General features: G+C 38.8%; 3 protein-coding genes across 3 annotated transcripts; 1 reads left to right on the top strand and 2 right to left on the bottom strand.

Annotated features, from left to right (window-relative positions):
- Nucleotides 1–609: 609 nt before the first annotated feature.
- LOC124645357 lies at nucleotides 610–1,611 on the bottom strand. Its single transcript, XM_047185163.1, has one exon. The coding sequence runs from the start codon at nucleotides 1,609–1,611 to the stop codon at nucleotides 610–612; it is 1,002 nt and encodes a 333-aa protein (XP_047041119.1).
- A 3,751-nt stretch (nucleotides 1,612–5,362) lies between these two features.
- LOC124644971 (CCR4-NOT transcription complex subunit 7-like) lies at nucleotides 5,363–10,410 on the bottom strand. Its single transcript, XM_047184668.1, has 7 exons — nucleotides 10,223–10,410; nucleotides 8,579–8,688; nucleotides 8,008–8,121; nucleotides 7,211–7,329; nucleotides 6,968–7,125; nucleotides 6,066–6,206; nucleotides 5,363–5,633 (listed from the first exon to the last, which is right to left on the bottom strand). The coding sequence occupies exons 1-7, from the start codon at nucleotides 10,313–10,315 to the stop codon at nucleotides 5,517–5,519; spliced, it is 852 nt and encodes a 283-aa protein (XP_047040624.1). The 5' UTR covers nucleotides 10,316–10,410; the 3' UTR covers nucleotides 5,363–5,516.
- A 1,607-nt stretch (nucleotides 10,411–12,017) lies between these two features.
- Nucleotides 12,018–17,685, top strand: LOC124645083. The gene is made up of 8 exons (XM_047184826.1): nucleotides 12,018–12,099; nucleotides 12,175–12,289; nucleotides 12,391–12,616; nucleotides 13,467–13,657; nucleotides 13,965–14,103; nucleotides 14,222–14,446; nucleotides 14,733–14,846; nucleotides 16,307–17,685. The coding sequence occupies exons 1-8, from the start codon at nucleotides 12,039–12,041 to the stop codon at nucleotides 16,787–16,789; spliced, it is 1,554 nt and encodes a 517-aa protein (XP_047040782.1). The 5' UTR covers nucleotides 12,018–12,038; the 3' UTR covers nucleotides 16,790–17,685.
- The last annotated feature ends 1,869 nt before the right edge of the window (nucleotides 17,686–19,554 follow it).

The raw sequence follows: 19,554 nt of genomic DNA, 5'->3' as shown, positions 1-19,554 counted from the left end.
ACAACAACAGACGAGTGGGTTTGAGTTCTCGCGAAACCGCAATAAGTACACCACCACCATCCTTCTTCTTAGTAACAGTACGATTGCGATCATATCTAAATAACGCGTAACGTTGATCTATAAATTCGTTGCCCGAAATATCGGGTGTTAGCCATGTTTCGGTAAATATGATTATGTCATATGCGTGAGCTAATACATTAAGATAAAGTGTGTTCATTTTCGTCCTGATTCCTCGACAATTCTGATAATAAATAGATAGATTATTAGTAGCCATTATAAAAAAATTTAATATCAAAAATATTGATTATAAGCAATAACGAGCTCCTCAAGCAATAACATGCTATAGTTGGGGTAATCGACACATTAACATACACGTTAAGTTTAATTATGGCAAATGAAGTGTGATTATAACAATAAGTAAAACAAAACAATATCTTACGGATCGGGGGTAGCCTCGCAAGACACCAAGCAAAATCAGTTAGAGAGTACAATACTTTGACATAGAGAAATATGTAACGGAGCACATTAAAAAAGTAAGAACCAGACATTTTTGAGCATTTACAATTAAATGTGACGTTATTAGCTAGTAATTTATAATTCAAAGGAATTTTAAGTTTTCGTAACAGTTTCGGTACGATACTTATTTGCATTAATTTTAGTAGATATGTCAGATTCAGTATGAATAGCAAACGTAGCAGAGTCATCCATTTCCTTGACCAATATGGTAGCGTTCCGTATCCACACGTACTTAAACTTATTTGCTTGAGCAGCTTCGCGACATTTTCGAAATAAATCCTTGTTGCGAAGAGTCAAATGTTCATTCATGTAGACGCGGATTGGAGTACCAGATATGCCAATGCGGTCAGATGTAAGCCCTCTTGACAGCCGATACGCACTTAGCATGTTATCTCGTAGTAGTCGAGTTGCAAACTTTACTATTATATTCTTAGGTCTTGTGTTCTTTGAATGAGCATGGGGGACGCGATGGATCGCAATTATGTCACGCTGAGAAAGCGTCATATTAATTGCAGATGCTATGGACTCTAATACGGTGGATAGGTTTTCACCACGCTTTTCAGGCACGTTACATATCTCTATGTTACATTGACGCGCCTGTTGCTCCAACTTGTCAATTTTACCTTCTAGTAAGGATATGGCAGCAGCTCCCGAGTCCTTAATTTTTAACTCCATATCCGCAATACGCTTCGCACCATCAATATTGTTTTCAGCATTAAAGTTCACTGTAGACTTCAACTCTGATACTTCCCGAGACAACTCCGAATATTTAGATTTTAGCTCCGTTACATCCGTTTTAGCAGCATCACAATCAAGGCGCAGAGCCTTCACATCGCTAAGCATCTGCGAGAAGTCAGATGATATTGCATTCAAGTCGCTCCTAAGAGTATTTATGCTGTCTTTGATACCCGAAAATTGAGAGTTTATGTCGACGCGCAAGTCATTTAGGCTTTTCTTCACCTCATCAGATAATGCTGAGATAGCTAGAGTCAACTCGCATTCAGGTTGTTTTCTTTTTCTTTGGGTCACATTAACTACTTCGTCGTCTTTTGACAGATTCGGATCTGATTGAGCTTTACTAGGTGATCGAAACATTTCGATGTACCTTGCGCCTACTAATAAACGTATAGCAACTTGTAGCTCAGGAGCAAGTAGATTATGATATGGTATTTGAACGCAACGTGGTCAAGCACGAACAGCCGAATGCGTCCAGGCGCTACACCGCTCACCGTGCACGGCCCGGCTCAGGTTCAAATCCCACCAGCAGCCACCACTTTTATAAGAAATCCAAAAAACTGTCAACAACTTCCAGGTAAAAGAGACAGCGCGCTACAAAGTTCAAGATGGCGCAGACAGTATATGGCCCACCACACAAGATAGTACGAGAGGCACCGATAATAACACAGTTCCAATTCTCAAAAATTGAGAAACAGCACCAACACAACACACGACACGACAGCACGTCTGCCCACAGATAGGGTTCAAAGCAAACTGAATTGGTGTGTTTGAATTGGTCAAGTGCGAGTCGGCCTTTGTAGTTTGGGATTAAAAATATTTTGATACGTAATCCCTCTTGTAAATGAATACGGATTAAAGTTGCACTAAGGATTACGAAAGGAATAACAATGCATTTTCACTGATTTAAACTTAGTATTTATTTTCTTATTTTGATTAGTTTTTAATGTAGTTGTAGTTCTTATAGGTACTATTTTTAAACATAAAGTACAAATACACAATATCAAATGCGGTCTGCGTGAATTCACTCAAAGTACTCAATTACTTAAAACAGTCAATCCGTTGGAACACCATATCGTCACCATTAAGTCTACTCCAAGTTCATTAATTTGGGAGAATAATGGTTATATCTTTAAACTGTTTTGAAGAGTTGTGAACGTTAAATAATTATGGTTTCAATGATAGAATAGTACTTGTAATACCTACATAGAAGTGAGCGGACTTACGATATATATAAAAAAGTTACCTATTAGAAATATTAATTAAGGGTAAGTAAACGGATCCAAGGTGTTCCTGATAAAATTGAAATTTTAAGTAATTATAGTACATACAATAGCAATACAATTACACCAACAGTTACTACGAAAGATAAACTTATACCTATATAAATCAGTTTAAGCAAAACAACGATTAGTTTGCTTCAGATTGATGACAGGGCACGACTTCTATACAAATCCTAGTCTTCAAATTAAGGACGCTAATGGTCTTACTACAAAAACTTTAACATGTGTCAAACACTTGTCTAAAAAAGTGTGGCTGCAAAATGGCCCTTATTTCAACGTCATAATTTGTCATTTTTTTAGACAAGTGTTAAACTGAGTTTAACACTTGAGTTTGAGTTTGAGTTTTGTGGTACGACTGTAAATATTTTGCTAGGTATATGGAACCATTTACACAGATTCTAACTACTTCACAAGGTCAATTACCTATATTTTAACTATGATTTTAACTAACTAACTTTGATTCGATTTTATCTATATTTTCGAAGTTTTTCACAGAGTCAAATATAATTTACATAAATGTCTACTTACAGTTTAATGATAATTTTTATACAAGATGTCATACATTTACAATACAAAAAAGATTCATCGTAAAATAGTGCGGTTGTTGCTTATCAAGTAAAAATTAAATCGCATAGATGGCATTCACTTTTGCTTTGTAAAAAAGAGAATTAAATTAAAGTCTCAGTATCACTAGTGATCAGTGAACTGAAGTATTTTATCGAGCATAACATTTTGCACTCAATATCGATTATTATACACATTTTTTACTTCATACACTCGGTTTTAGTATAATTTAGTACCAAAAAATATGCTGCAGAAATCCGGATGATTGATTACAGGTAATTCGTTTAGTTTAGTTATATCATTATGTGTTTATTACCTATACTAAGTAAATAGCAATGTTAAACTTACAAGTCGAAAATGTTCTAACACTTACACGATTTAGTCTCAAGAAATAGTCTTTTAGTAGTTTCATTTCTTCAAAACTTCAAGTGACGACTTCAGAACACCATTGTAAATTGAGCATTTTCCTATGTATACATATACCTTTATAAAAAATGACACGCAGCATCTATTCAGCCACAAACGAAAGTGCATGCAACAACCGCACATTATTTTTTGTGGAATGTGCAGATAAAGATTCAAGCACCTACCCAGAAAAGAAAATTATGTATGTACGAATGTAAAATGTTTGGAAAAATATGTAGCATTATTATCGAGGCTCTTCCATTTCTTAGGCGAGTCAACATCTCCTGAAAATGTACTACGGAGAGGAGAAACACGTGTCGAGTACCCAAAGCCACGATTAACTGCCTCGCGGAAATATTAAACATTTTATGTCATGGATTTCCACAAATTACCTATATAACATGTGATTAAACATTTTTCCTGTGAGTCTTATAAAGATACACTCAGCGCCATCTAGCGGATGCCGCTATCAACGCATGCAAGCTCGAAGGTACTTTGAGTTGCAAGTATGCATCACTGCATGTAGTCAATCTCAGCTACAAATATTCATTGCAACGCCCTCTTTTGAGTTTTGCTATGAGTTAACCTTAACCTACGAACAATTGAAAACCGATTGAAATACGGCTATGTCTTATGTCATTTAGGAAGTAATTGGGCAAAATAAGAAAGAAAAAATAGCTTACAAACTAAAAAATACGCTTTTAGAAAATTACAAAAAAAATCAGTTTGATGAAAGAAAGCGTGGAGCGTTTGGTCCAAAAGAGTAAACATTACAAGAATGCTCCACGCTTTCTTTCAAAATTAAGATCCAAGGACCGCCGGACGTTACTTAATTTCTCACGAAATTTTGAATGTCGATTGTTTTTTTAATTTAAATTAATAGGTTTATTTAATAGGTAAGTATAATAATTAATAGGTAGGTATACTTATAATTTTGATGCCTGAAAATAAAGATGATTTGATTAGATAATAATTAATAGGTAATTAAGTGCTGTCAAATTAAGAACTAAAGCATACAACGTATTTGTATTTAAAGCGCGTATCGTATTCAAATCGTACCAATCATACTGTTTATTGTGAATCCTCAGCTCGGTGGGTTTCACTAGTGAGAAAATAAGAGGTGTCTGGCAGCCCTGGGGTCTTACACTGTAAAGGCTCATTCAAGGCATGCTGAGTTTTGTAAAAGATCAGAAGATTTCAAAAATAGAATACTTCTGGTTACGTTTGTCCGTGTACCTACTTACTGAGCGATCAGTTGCACCGTATAGAGTTCTAAAGCCATGTATTCACTGGGAAACAATGTTTCAGATACACAGTTTCTGAAACATCACGTAGATGTTTACAGCAACAATGTTTCTGAAACAACGTTTAAAACTCTGCCGACCACATCGTCCACAGAAACAAAATTATATGTTTCTGAAACAAAATTATTTGTTTCAGAAACACGTAGATATTGTTTCTGAAACAGTGTTTATAAACAATTGTTTCTCAGTGAATACATGGCTATCGTTTAACATAAGTTTTCATAGCGCACAGGATACCCAATTACCCACCTTCTGAGGCACATTTGAACATCGTGAGGCGTTCCCGGTAGAGTACGTCCAGACTGGCCGTGAATTTGCCTTCCGAGGTTGCTCGCTCAGTTAGCATGCGGTTAGACCATCCGTGTTATATTATTAGGTTCACCAAGATTTTTGAAGGTAGATTTTACTATTACAAATAACGCTCTAGTCTTGTTTTAAAAACTTCAGTCTAAAAAGACTAAATTGTTACTACAATTAAGAATTTGGATAAGATTTTTTCTGTAGATTGTAAAAAATCTGTATACTACTTTAAATTTACAGCTAAACCAATTTCAAAATATTGACAAAAATTGCATGCCCTAATAAGCCTTTATCAGTGTACACTCAAATATCACAGGCTTTGCTCAACAATTTGTTTTCACATAGTCAGGTACCAATACTTTGTTTCAATACAAATAATAGAAAGAAATCAAAACAGAGCTTTTTCTCATTAAGGTGAATTTCTGTTCTCTGCATTATTTTGGGAAGTGTTCTCATTGCTGGCAAATGGTGCCCCCAAGCCATACAAGTGACCATTAGCACTTTCAATATTGCCATCAAAGAATACCTGAAATAATATAATAATACATGGTAAGTACAATAATTCAAACACATAGGGGTTTCACAACATATTAACAAAAGGGAAATTATAAATCTAGCCAAAAAATTATTTATTGGACGCATGATTAAACTTCTTATTTTTTAACTAAGCAACGGGGAAATGACGTAGCCTCTAATAAGCTGACATAGTCTTTTTTTACAACACCAACAAAATATTCTATAGAAAGCTTCAAGTAAAAATCATCAATTATTGTGACTTGTCCTTCTTATTTATACATTGTCATCTAATTTACTAACTTTGCCTCGTTTTTCTTGATGGCTTGGTGGCTGAATTAGTAATTTAGAAGGCAACATACATTTTCGGAGGCTATTCACCTCCAATGATATTAAAAAGAAGCCTGTTCAATTAGCACCCTTAACAAAATAAGTAGAAACATACTTCCTTGATTTTGAAGAAAGCCATTCCTGTGAGAAGTGAATCAGATCCGGCTTGGTGTTGTAGTCCCACCCGGCGCAACTCCAACTGATCGGCTACTTCTTGTAGACCGCCTTTCAAGTTCTTACACAACTGCATCAAGTACTGTTGATAAACATCAAAACTTTTAATGAAATAAAGAATGGATCAAGATAATCTAAAACAGATTATTAAAATTTTTCAAACTCAAATTTATTTATTTACGTTTGTACATAATATCTTAATTAAGTCTTACATTGTAATTATTCTAGGTAAATAACATTACGGTGCCTGTATAGAATTGAATCTGTACCACAGGCGTAACTGTCACTTTCTGTTACTGTTATGCTATGATTCATCCTTAGCAATATTTATTTTTATATAGTTATATGATATATAGTCGTGGTGGCCTAGTGGGCAAAGAACCAACCTCTCAAGTATGAGGGCGCGGGTTCTATTCTAGGTCAGGCAAGTACCAATTCTAATTTTGTATGTACTTTCTAAGTATGTCTTAGACATCAGTGACTGTGTTTCGGATGACACGTTACACTGTAGGTCCCAGCTGTCCTTGAACATCCTTGGCAGACGTTACGGGTAGTCACAAGCCAGTAAGTCTGACCCCAGTCTAACTAAGGGGTATTGGGATGCCCTAGTAAATGGGTTGAGAAGGTCAGATAGGGCAGTCGCTCCTTGTAAAGCACTGGAAATTAGCTACATACAGTTAGACTGGAAGCCGATTCCAACATTGTTGGGAAAAAGGCTCGGAGGATAAGATATATGACACATAATCTATACATCATCATCCTCCTAGCCTTTTTCCCAACTATGTTGGGTTCAGCTTTAAGACCAATACGTTTTATAAAATAAATATTATAAGTGACACTTACTTTGACATCATAAATAGTAGGAAAATACAATCTCAGACTTTCAAAGAAGTCAGTTTCTTGTTGAGGCAAATTCTGATTAGTGAGGATTTTTAGTAAATAACCAAAATCATAACCAGAATGAAAAGTCAACCAATTGATATCGTCCATCAGCACTATGCCTAAAAGAAGAGAATTATTGAATAAGATTATTTACTTGTATTTTACAGGGTATAGATTTACTTCCGAAAAAATAATTTGTATTACCTGAAGACATCAGGAGTTCTGCAAATTCTAATGGGTCAATCCCATGTTCCTCATGTTCTCTAAATTGGAGTCCAGAATTTTTAAGCAAATCTATTGAGTCTTGGGCGTACATGTCTTCTCTGTGCCAAAGGAAAAAATAATTTAAATTTTTAGCTTGCTGTATGTATACATGCCTGCAGTTTACCCCAATTTTGAAGGTACTACTTGCCACTTATGAATAAACAGTGGCACCTACATATGTGTTGATTATATGAACTAACTGGTGGGTATGGGTGTTCAAATAGCTGGTTCGTTCAGATAATTTGATGAACAAAAATAGGATTTTTCCAATACCTCAGAAAAATGTTTATTCACAGAGGTAACACATGCAGGCAAGGAGTCAAGAATTCAGAAACTGTAAGTTAGTCTAATTTATTAGCTACATTGAGTACAATGAGTAAAATACCTACATATAAGATAATAATAATATAATATATAATTTCGGGACACCTTTTCAAGTTATTAATTAACTGTGCTAACACAACTGATAAATTAAATATAGCTACATATATACATATTTATAAATACATATTATAACACCCAGACCACAGTCAACAAGCATGCTCATCACACAAATATCGACCGATCCGGGCATCGAACCCGGGACCTCAGGTACGGCAATCCGGCATGGTAACCGTTGCGTCATCGAGGTCTTCATACATACATATATTCTTAGGATCCTTGACTTTAAACTTTGTTTATATTTAGTGAGTGCCTAAGTTAAGTAGGATTATGTGATAAGTATTTTGTACACTTACTGTAAGCTGAACTTAAAATTGAATTGCCACGTGGTGCAGCCTGGTGGCGTTCTACCATTTTCATCCATAAATGTGAGACCAAGCTGTATCATTCTTAACAGATCCACATTACACCTGTAAGTATTTAAAAATAAATATGTAATATGCAATAATATGTAAGTAGTGGTCTCCTAGTGGGTAAAGAACCAACCTCTCAAGTACGAGTGCGTGGGTTCGATTCCAGGTCATGCAAGTACCAATGCAACTTTTCTAAGTTTGTATGTACTTTCTAAGTATATCTTGGACACCAATGGCTGATAAAAAGGTGAAGGAAAACATCTTGAGGATATCTGGACTATTAAGTCTGAAATCGCCAACCCGCATGCAAGCGTGGTGATTAAAGCTCAATTCTTCTCCGTGTGAGAGGAGGTCTGTGCCCAGCAGTTGGACGATAAAAAGGCTGGTACTGTAACTGTAGGTATGTAATATACACCAAATTGGCAGTCAAACAACTATCTAAATAAATGTAAGAAGCATATAACTTAATTTTCATGAAATATAAAGTTATGAAGTTGTAAAATAGACAGGTTACCTCAACAGCTGGTAGTGGTAGTCAGCAGTAGATCTAAATTCTCCCAGCGGTTTTGCTACAACCCCAGGAAATTCAGTATCCATGGCCACCCAGTGAAACTTCTGTACTACCTAATATCATGAAAAAAGACATTTTCATTATAGAAACAAAAACTAGTGAAAGTTTTTTCTTCAAATTAGGCTACAAATCAGCACTTTTTGAACGTCAGAAATTTACAAAAGACAGCCTCCAAAATGCCCACGCTTAACCACTTCCTATCTGTTTTTTCTGGGAAGAACATGATTGTGTCGCAACAAACTCCCCAGCAACACAAGTCTCTCGTAGGTTAGAAGAACCTTTCAACAATTTATCCTTCTATCCTACTAATCCTACTAATATTATAAAATGTGAGTTTTTAAGTATATATGTTACTAGCTTCTGCCAGCGGTTTCACCCGCATCCCGTGGGAACTACTTCCCGTACCGGGATAAAAAGAAACCTATAGCCTTCCTCGATAAATGGGCTATCTAACACTGAAATAAATTTTCAAATCGGACCAGTAGTTCCTGAGATTAGCGCGTTCAAACAAACAAACAAACTCTTCAGCTTTATAATATTAGTATAGATTCTTCCACGGAAAAACGGCTGGAATTGATTTGGTTGGGTATGCAGATAATATACCCTGGATTGACATAGGCTACGTTTTACCAACACACTACGCGGGCGAAGCCGCGAGCGGAAGCTAGTAATACATAAAGGACAATGGGCACAAATATATGGGACCTGGTATACCCCACCAATAGGAATGTCATATATATCATTGGATAGGCCTTTTTATGTAGGACAAGATTTACTATGACAGCTTTGCTGAAATGTTTGTCCGTTCTGAGATATAGATTAAAAACTGTGCTAAAGTTAGAACTAAGTAATCTATTGATACCTAAAGTTTTTAAAGGAAAATCTAAGTACTAATAACTTTACTACTACTAACGTTAGGATCCATAATTGTTACTATTATGTAGCATTTCAACCTTTTATTGTACCAACTGGATGTTGGGCGTAGTGAGAAACCGCACCAATAGGAAAGTCATACATATCATTGGATAGGTCTTTTTAACTGGTACAACATTTACTATGACAGCTTTGTTCTATTGTTTGTCCGTTCTGAGATATAGATAACAAACAATCTTAAAACTGATGCTAATCAATACTGTAATCTGATTTTCTTTCATATACAAGACTTACACTTAGTAGTTCTTAGATTTTCCTTTAAAAACTTGAGTTATCAATAGATTACTTAGTTCTAACTTTTGCACAGTTTTTGATCTATATCTCAGAACGGACAAACATTTCAGCAAAGCTGTCATAGTAAATATTGTTCTACATAAAAAGGCCTATCCAATGATATATATGACATTGCTATTGGTGGGGTATACCAATCTGCCCATTGTCCTTTGTATTCTGCAGTCAAGTCACTCAAATCATTTATTTCACTTAGGCCTTTACAAGCACTTATGAACGTCGAAATGTATAAATAAAGATTATTCTAGTTGCAGTAGTTGTTTAGGTTAATACTATTTCTTTGATCTGAGGGTTAATGTTACTACTGTAAAAAGCTTGTAAAAATATCTTTTCAATGTTAATAATGAACTAATATATACTCACCCCTCTAATAACATGAAATTCTTCGTGTAGATTGTGATTCCAAACATTTTTTATGGAACAATCTTCTTCGATGGTATTGGATAGCATTTTCATTTTATAAAATTATCTGCTTTTGTTTATAATTTTAATTCGAGTCGTAAAATTTATAACAATGATAAATATATTGATCAGTATACATATATACAATGTACTCTGTGGGTGGATGGATGTATCACAATGACAGCATTGACCATAGATTACACACTAATACCACAGATTACTATAACAGTTACTACGTAACAGATAAATCACTCCATACCATAAAGTACGTACCTACTTATCAAATCATCTTTATTTATCTTAAATGTATATGTGTTACTGTAAAAACCCGAACTATGGTAAATCCTAAGTTTTTCCAGTAAAACCTAAGATTTACCGGCATGAGTTGGTATATGTAAATATTTATTACATATATATCGATGATTATAAAGGTAGGATTTTTTCGGACTTATACTATACGAATTCAGTACATGCTAGGTTTTACCAATGTGGACTGGTAAATATTGGTTTTAGGAAATACATTAAAAATACTATTAAAACAATTTAAAAGTGTAGTGAACATGGGCGTAGCCAGCTTTGGGCTCAGGGTGGGGCAGCAGTCAACCTATCCCCCGGGGGAGGGCGGGGGCCCTCCGGTTTTTTGTATCTTGAGCCGTTAATCTCAAACTTGTTAATCTCTTAATTTGAGAGGTTTATATTTTCAGGTACAGAAAATAAACAAATCACACACAGGACTAAAGCCAAAAGCAATATAGGCATATAGTTTCTGAATACGCGAGCGAAGCGAGCGCGACATTTTTTTTCGGACTTAAACCAAATATTACGTAAAATTTAGCCCAAACGTACTTAACTTTTTGTTTGTTGACAAATGCAAAAAATAAGGGCATATAGTTTCTGAATACGCGAGCGAAGCGAGCGCGAAATTTTTATCGGATTTAAACCAAATATTACGTAAAATTTAACCCAAACGTACTTAACTTTTTGTTTTTTGACATATACAAAAATAATATAGTTTGTGAATACGCGAGCGAAGCGAGCGCGAAATTTTAATTATTTTTTAAGACTTAAAACCAAAAACTACGTAAAATGTCGCACATTTTCATGAATGGGGGGACTAGGTACGACACACCCGATTTACTTCCATACGAAAACCCCCTCGCTCGCATAGATAAGTCGATAAAAATAAAGTTAGTTACCTAACGTATAGCAACGTCGCGCAGCTAAGCTTCGCGGACCACTCGGAATGCCTCCAGGGACCACCAATGGTCCGTGGACCACCGTGCTAAACGATCGTTCTATTGTACAGGTCGTTCCAGGCTGGGCAAGCAAAATAGCGAGCGCGGTTTTTACATTAGGATAAAATTGCATTTCCGAAATTTTGATCACATCTACCAGTTCCATCTCCTTCAATGTTAGTTAGAGTTAGTAAAAAAAACATTGTTTAATCAGACACCTTATAGGTCAGAGCCAGGGCCCAGGGTGGGGCGAGTGCCCCAGCTTGCCCCAGTGTGGCTACGCCCATGGTAGTGAAATGATAAAGTTTCAATGTAATAAAATATGACTTGACTTAAAAGGTTAGTTACCAGGTCATTAAATTCCCAAAAAAATATATGTACTTGGATCATAGACGGATAAAATGAGGGTTAGGCAGGTATATATGAAAACTTTATTATACTACTACCCTCAAAATAATTAGCAAATACATATTTTCAATAGGTACTTATTCTCGTCACGGCCATTTTTTCTGTGGGCTTAGTAGCGAATTGTTGTCTGTAAAATGTCTTCTACTTCCAATAAAAAAAAGGTTTCGCGGCCAGCTGAAAAAAAAGGTACACCAAGTAAGTTGAAAGTAGTGTAGTTATTAATGGAAATAGGGAACATGCAATGCGATAATTACATTGTCTTTTGTCCAGCAATACGCATCGCACGCGTGATGATAAGTTATCGCTTGCTCAAGGCACAGATAATGGAGCTGATCACGGCAAATCCAGGAGGAATGACGATAATTAGCCTACTACCGCTCTATAGGTAAGTGCTTTGCTATACAGACCTTGATGTTAACCTAGCTCACTTTAATTTGAATTTGCCAAACGGTCAGACGACCAGTTCATTAATGTTTTATTTTAAAGGGAGCGTTTCAAACTGGACTTACGTTTCCCTCTCTTTGGGCACCTGAACCTGTTAAATCTGCTCTTCGACATGAAAGAGCACGTGGTCCTCACTTTACTTGAGGACGGCTCATGGTTCGTGCACCTGCGCGGCGCCGAGCCCGAGTTCCCTCCGGCTCCCATCCCTCGCCCCGTGCGCGCCAGCACGCCAGTCACAGAGGAGGACGCGCTGCCCTACATCCCCTATGTAAGAATAACAATGCATATTCTTTATTTATTGCTTCTCACAATGTTTGACAGGTATGAGTGACTTATTTATTACTAACAGCTAGGACAAATTATGGGCCTTGTTACTACTTATTTGTTACAGTTCCCTATTAGAATATTATGTAGGTATAACATTATAATCTTAGAATATTGTTTGCATTTTCTTTATTAATTACTGAGCAGCTATTGACGGCTAGCACATCAACACACTTCATTGCATATAAATACACATACTAAATATATAGAGGTAATTTGCATAAACTAAGTAGTACATGTAAAATAATCATAAATCTTAAAAATACAAATAGGAACGATTGTAAAGTGTAAAAATCATATGTCATAGTGGATTCTTATACTTATTTTAATTAGTAATTTCTCTGTATCTCCATAGGCCATAGTTTGTAGAACCTGTTTGAGAGCCATTTTACATTTATGATAGTTCATTCAAACTGTAGATGTTTGCCATCTTATTATGTCTGCTATATAATAGCGGCCCAAGGAATACGTAAAATGATACGAAAGAATGCTTCAATACCATGTTTTGTGTGCAAACTCTGTTTTTCCGTCTTTTATTCAAGTGTTCCATGTATAAACCAACATTTAGTCTTTTATCACCTACGGGAAATACATAAATGCATTAGGATGCGGCCTCACCTGTCCGCATTGCCATTGCAAACCATTTGGTCGCGCGCAGCTTGCGAACTGCGCTCGCGAGCTGCGCATTCGCGGCTCATTCGCCAGATGTGGCCGCACCTGTACATACACACTCGTAACTTCATGTATATATAGCTGAGAGCTGAGAGATATGGAAGTGGGTGTGATGTGTGCAGGGCAAGGACGTGTTCCCCGAGGACTGCATGCAGCTGATGGAAGTCATCCCGGAGTCGTCACTGGGGGATATACAGCCCGGCGACGTGCTGGAGACTAGGGTAGGAGAGGTGTACTCACCCTCGCACTTCTGGTTATTGCGCGTCGGCGAGGAGTACCACACTGCCTTGGAGAACATCATGGATGAGATGACGTCAGTACCTAAATTATATTACAAACTAACATCACCTTTAACACAAAACTTAGTCTTAAAAAATTACCAGCTTTGGTACTAGGCCCCAGTTAAGTTATGGTCAAAACCTAGCTCTGAAGCCAGTAGTTTTCAACCGACTTCCCAAAAAGAAGGAGTTTCTCAATTCGGATGTTCTTTCTAAAATTCTTTCTTATTATGAAAACAGAAGGTACACTCGCATTTGGGTCCAATTATAACACATAACGCCGAAAACAATACTTTGTCCCATATAGGAATTAGTGGTTATAAAAAAAATATGAATTTACAGGCGCTACTACGACGTCGAGGGTCGCTCACGCATCCTGGCGGTCGGCGCCATGCGCGTGGGGCACTACTGCAGCGCGCCATACGACCGTCGCTGGCACCGCGCGGTCATCGTTCAGCTCATTGACAGCGACACTGCTAAGGTAACCACCACGCCAATCTGTGGGCGATCACTCATTATTTTGCTGTTGCTGCAGAGTAATGTCGCTCTCTGAATGTTGGTTGCATAAATAGCATAGTTTGAGGTCTCGTCTGCTGCAGGTGCGGTACGTGGACTACGGCACGGTGGAGTCGCTGCCGCGCCGCGAGCTGCGGCCGCTGCGGCGCGAGTGGGCGCAGCTGCCGGCGCAGGCGCTGCGGGCGCGGCTGGCTGGCGTGCGTCCCTGCGCCGACGCTACCCGATGGCCGTTCGCTTCCTCCGCGCACTTCTTCAAACTCGTGTCCGACATACAGCTCGTCGCTACCGTCGTCTCAGTCAACACCGAGGTATCCACTGCTGGACTAATCGAGAAAAAACTACCTACTTACAAATATGATATAATATTATTCAGATAGCTTAATAGGCCAAAACTATTTTGATTTGGTATGATTTGGTGCCTAGTACTTTCAGTGTCTTCGTCTAATTCCTCAGTGGTGTCCTCGATTTACCTTAAAAAAAAATACTTCATACTTGCCTAAAATAAATGATAAAAGGCATCTTATTGTAGTATTATTATTGTGATGTTTCCGAGTTGGTGGATGGGTTCGTCGCTCAGAAATTGTCGTGTCGCAGGAGGAGGTGATCGAGACGATGATGCTGGACACGTCGACGCCGGTGGACGTCTGCGTCAGCGACGCACTGGTCAAAGCCGGCCACGCCGACGCAAGGCGCGACAGTGTTCTGGGGGTAAGTGACGACGTTGCCTTACATTACAAGTATGTATACTACCTCGTGTTTTGGGTTTATATTATTTGTATTGACGAGACCTTTGCAACAGTGATGGTTTGGAGCTGACTTGATGATGGAGACCAGACAGCCCCGGATCTAGGGGGGGGCAAGCCGGGGCCCATGCCCCGGGCGGCAAATTCAGGGGGCGGCAAAATCAGGCGGCTGCCTGATTTTAAATCCTACATCACAGATTACCATAATAGTTACCTACAGGGCCGTCTTAACCTATGGTGCAGGGTGTGCGAATAACCCGGGCGCCTCGGTCTCAGGGGCGCCGCGGGACGCCCCACCACCAGGGGTTTTTTTATTTGGAATTTCGATGAAATTACACCCGTTTGATAAGGAAGTTCCATTGTATCATGATACTAACAAGCAGTTTCTAAAAAAGTCGCCTTTGCTATGTTTAATTGATCATTTTGATTATTTTTCACTTTTAACATCCTCCAACTAAGTGAAAAAATTCTCGCTCGCTACGCTCGCGGCTAAATGACAATGTGTGTGCTGTTTTTCTGATGGTTTATTACTTTTATCGACACACCGAATCAACGAACACAAATGGCACTCGCTCTAATCACGGTTTTTTTCTATTTGTACATAATTCCCAGTTTAATTTGTGAGTCTTCAAACAAATAACTTAAAAAAGTTCGCGCTCGCTTCGCTCGCGGCTACTTGTTGCTTAACAATGTCGGTACTTAATCAGGTATTTTTGTGTCGTAAGTTCAAAAAATTTCGCGCTCGCTTCGCTCGCGAAATATTATAGGGGCGTGACGTTGTTAACTTCATAAGTCAAATCCACGCTATCTTACCTTTTATAAGTCAAATGTAGCAAAAAAAAAAAAAACATGGAGTCCTCAAAAACAAAAAAGTTTGCGCTTCCGACTGCTTGATACTATACAGCGCTTTTTAAAACTTATTAACTTTTTGTGTACATTAATCTGTCTCGACATTCATAACTTAAACCTGGCCAACAGTTTGAGCCTACAATGATTTGGACACTTTTTAAAAGTCATTTACCTACCAGGCGGGGCGGCATTTTTCAGTTTTTGCCCCGCCTAAAAAAAATTGAAGATCCGGGGCTGAGACCAGAGAAGGTCGAGGGAACTTGCAAACTGAATATATAAACTACCTCGTGCTTGGGTTTATATTATTCGTATTGACCAGACCTTTGCACTTATGTGGATAGTGACAACTATGTTGAAAAGCCAAAAATAAAAAAATCTTTTTACAAAAAAATAAACCCACTTCAAAAAACACACTTCAGTTTTTGGAAGTTGGTTTTATTTTTTTGTAAAAAGATTTTTACTTGAAAGAGTGTATTTTAGTTTTTTAAACTATTATTTTTATTACTATACGAAGACAGATTTCGTACACATTCAGTCGTTCACGTAGTGCTGAGCTGAGCTTTCTGTGTTTTACAGACGGAGCCGTACCTACTCCCGACGTTCGAGGCACTTGAGAGCGGCGCCACGCTAAGCCTGAAGGAAATAGAGTTTAATCTGAGCAACGGCGTCGCACTTCAGAAGCTCCCTGCCTATGTGGAGCACGTCATTGAGCCCATCAAGCGCGCCACGACCACCAAGGACGAAGCATCCGGCCTGACCAGAGACTCTGCTTCAGAGCCATCCACGCCAGGTCAGCTGCTACTGGCGGCGCTCCAGGGGGGTGCGAGCTCGTCGTCATCCCTCAACGCAGAGCCCCGGTCGCACTCGTCGTCGACACCGCTCGGGGAGAGGCCATTAAGCTCCTCGGCGTCGGTCGCGTCGGTCGAGTCGGTCGATTCGGATGTAGCAGCACTGACTCTGGCGGAGCGCGACACCTATAACTCGCTGTTCCGAGAGGACCCGGTAGCCGCTCACTGGTACAAGGCTGGCGCGCTGGGCCGCGCCATGCACCCCGAGTAAGGAACCAAACCACCGCTAACGTCACAATCGCTGTCACTCCTCACCGATCCCCTCGAAATACAGAGTTACAGAGTTGTAACCTAAATGCTACCAGCTACCATTAGTTGCTACCCTCATAGTTTTGAAGATATTCAGCAGTTGACAGCAATTCTGACATCAGGATGGCTGTTTCTTTTCCCAGTGTGAAGAAACGGTGCAAAAGTATTGAGGTTTTTTTTCACCCAGAGCTGCTACCTAATTGCTACCCTATTTTTATCGATGAAGTCCAATTCTGGAGGATAGCAATTAAGCAGCAACTATTGGTGAAAAAAAAACTCAACACTTTTGCACCGTTTCTTCACACTGGAAAAAGTTACCGCCATCCTGATATCAGAATGGCTGTCACTTTAGATGCTGAATATCTTCAAAACCACGAGGGTAGCAAATAATGGTAGCTAATAGCAATTAGGTAGCAACTCTCTATACGTATTTCGAGGGGATCGGTGAGGAGTGACAGCCATAACCTTGTTTTGGTTGGTTTTACACTTTATTTTCCAAATGTCATGAGAAAAAAGAAACAGAGTATAGAAACAGCTAAGTATACGCGGGTTTAAAATCGTTGGAGAGCTGTTTTTTTCCAGGACTAGGTTTTGCTAGGTAGAGGTAACTCAGTAGGTATTTGCCTCGAAATAAAAAGTTACTTATATATAATGTAATTATAATTCAAGGAGTTATGTTTACTTAAATCTTTCAAGAAGGTGTACGTTTGTTTTTCTATTTTTTTAAAAGATTTTTTATATTTTTACGCTACGAGCAGGAAGGTTTATGTTTTTTTTTGTTTTGTTCATTTTGTTAAAACATGAAATAAATAACTACAACATAAATAAATTCTTTTATTTCTGAACCAACATCTTCATCATGAATGCTCTGCCTGCTGAACAAGGCAGCGCCTGTATCTCAGAAGCAGTTAGTGGTTAGTCATCATTTAGTGGTTAGACATACCTACATTAGGTACATTAGATGATATTTCTTACTATTATTTATGTTACATTATAAAGACTTGCGAGAGCACAGACAAATGATAAAGGGTTTAAAATAGATTTTAAATAAAAATTCTTCACAGCTCTAGGTACTCGTCTACTTAAACTAAATACCTACATGAAAACTAGTAAAGCGAGCCTAAAGTTGTTCGTCCCTGGTCTGGTCTGTGCGATAGCGCCGTGGCGCTCTAGTTCGGCTCACTTGGTCCTGAAGGCTTTTACTGTACTGTAGTGCGTAGTGCATAAACCGACTTGCCATCAGGAGCAGAACCTCTTACAAGTGCACTATGACGGCTACTGCACCGTGCAAGGCCCCTCCAGGTACGTACTGTAGGCCGTAACATTGTAGGCGAGCCAAAACATAACGCGACTGTAATCCAGTGCTTTGGCTTAACGATCTGTGTACCAAACCAAGCGCAACAGTTTGTTTGTATTTGGGACTTGTTGCTCAACGGCGCGGCGATGGTATTGAGATTAGCTGTGCAAAAAGTTGCGAGTGAGTTTGTAATTAGCTGGGATTGACTGGTTGATAATGCCTTGTGGCGTTAAGTCCGCCAAGCAAGGTACCATTTTTGTACATAACGTATAAATAATGAATTAAAGAGTGTGCTGTGCTAAGTATGAATGTGGAAGAATGGAGAGGCAGAGGTAGACCGAGGAAAAGATGGGTTGATTGCCTGAAAGAGGACATGAAGCAGAAGGGGTGGATGTAAGTATGATGTCTGACAGAGAGGAATGGAAGAAAAAGACATGTTGCGCCGACCCCAAATAACTTAGGAACAGGGCAGAAAGATGATGAAGCAGATTTTAGAATATTCGGGTTCGCTCGCATCGGTCACACCCTGCATCCCTGGGAATGACCTACATATATTACGTAGTTATATCGACCCTCGTCGTCGAAATCGAAAGCCGAAGTCGTGGTGGCCTAGTGGGTAAAGAACCAACCTCTCAAGTATGAGGGCGCGGGTTCGATCCCAGGTCAGGCAAGTACCAATGCAACTTTTCTAAGTTTGTATGTACTTTCTAAGTATATCTTAGACACCATTGACTGTGTTTCGGATGGCACGTTAAACTGTAGGTCCCGGCTGTCATTAAAACATCCTTGGCAGTCGTTACGGGTAGTCAGAAGCCAGTAAGTCTGACACCAGTCTAACCAAGGGTTATCGGGTTGCCCGGGTAACTGGGTTGAGGAGGTCAGATAGGTAGTCGCTTCTTGTAAAGCACTGGTACTCAGCTGAATCCGTTTAGACTGGAAGCCGACCCCAACATGATTGGGAAAAGGCTCGGAGGATGATGATGATGGGTTGCGTATTTGAATTATATGGTAGGGTCGATATTTTTTTGTTACAGCCTTTTTTTTATCGTCCCACTGCTGGGCACAGGCCTCCTCTCACACGGAGAAGGATTGAGCATTAATCACCACGCTTGCTCAATGCGGTTTGGTGATTTCAGACTATAAAGTCCAGGTTTCCTCAAGATGTTTTCCTTCACCTTTATATCAGCCATTGGTGTCTAAGATATACTTAGAAAGTACATACAAACTTAGAAAAGTTGCATTGGTACTTGCCTGGATTGGAATCGAACCCACGCCCTCATACTCGAGAGGTTGGTTCTTTACCCACTAGGCCACCACGACTTCGGCTTTCGACTTCGACGACGAGGGTCGATATAACTACGTAATATATGTAGGTCATTCCCAGGGATGCAGGGTGTGACCGATGCGTTCGGAGAGCAGGATGCAGGAAG

Source organism: Helicoverpa zea, chromosome 31, assembly GCF_022581195.2.
Source record: "Helicoverpa zea isolate HzStark_Cry1AcR chromosome 31, ilHelZeax1.1, whole genome shotgun sequence".
NCBI lineage: Eukaryota > Metazoa > Arthropoda > Insecta > Lepidoptera > Noctuidae > Helicoverpa > Helicoverpa zea.
This window is presented reverse-complemented; position numbering and strand designations above follow the sequence as displayed.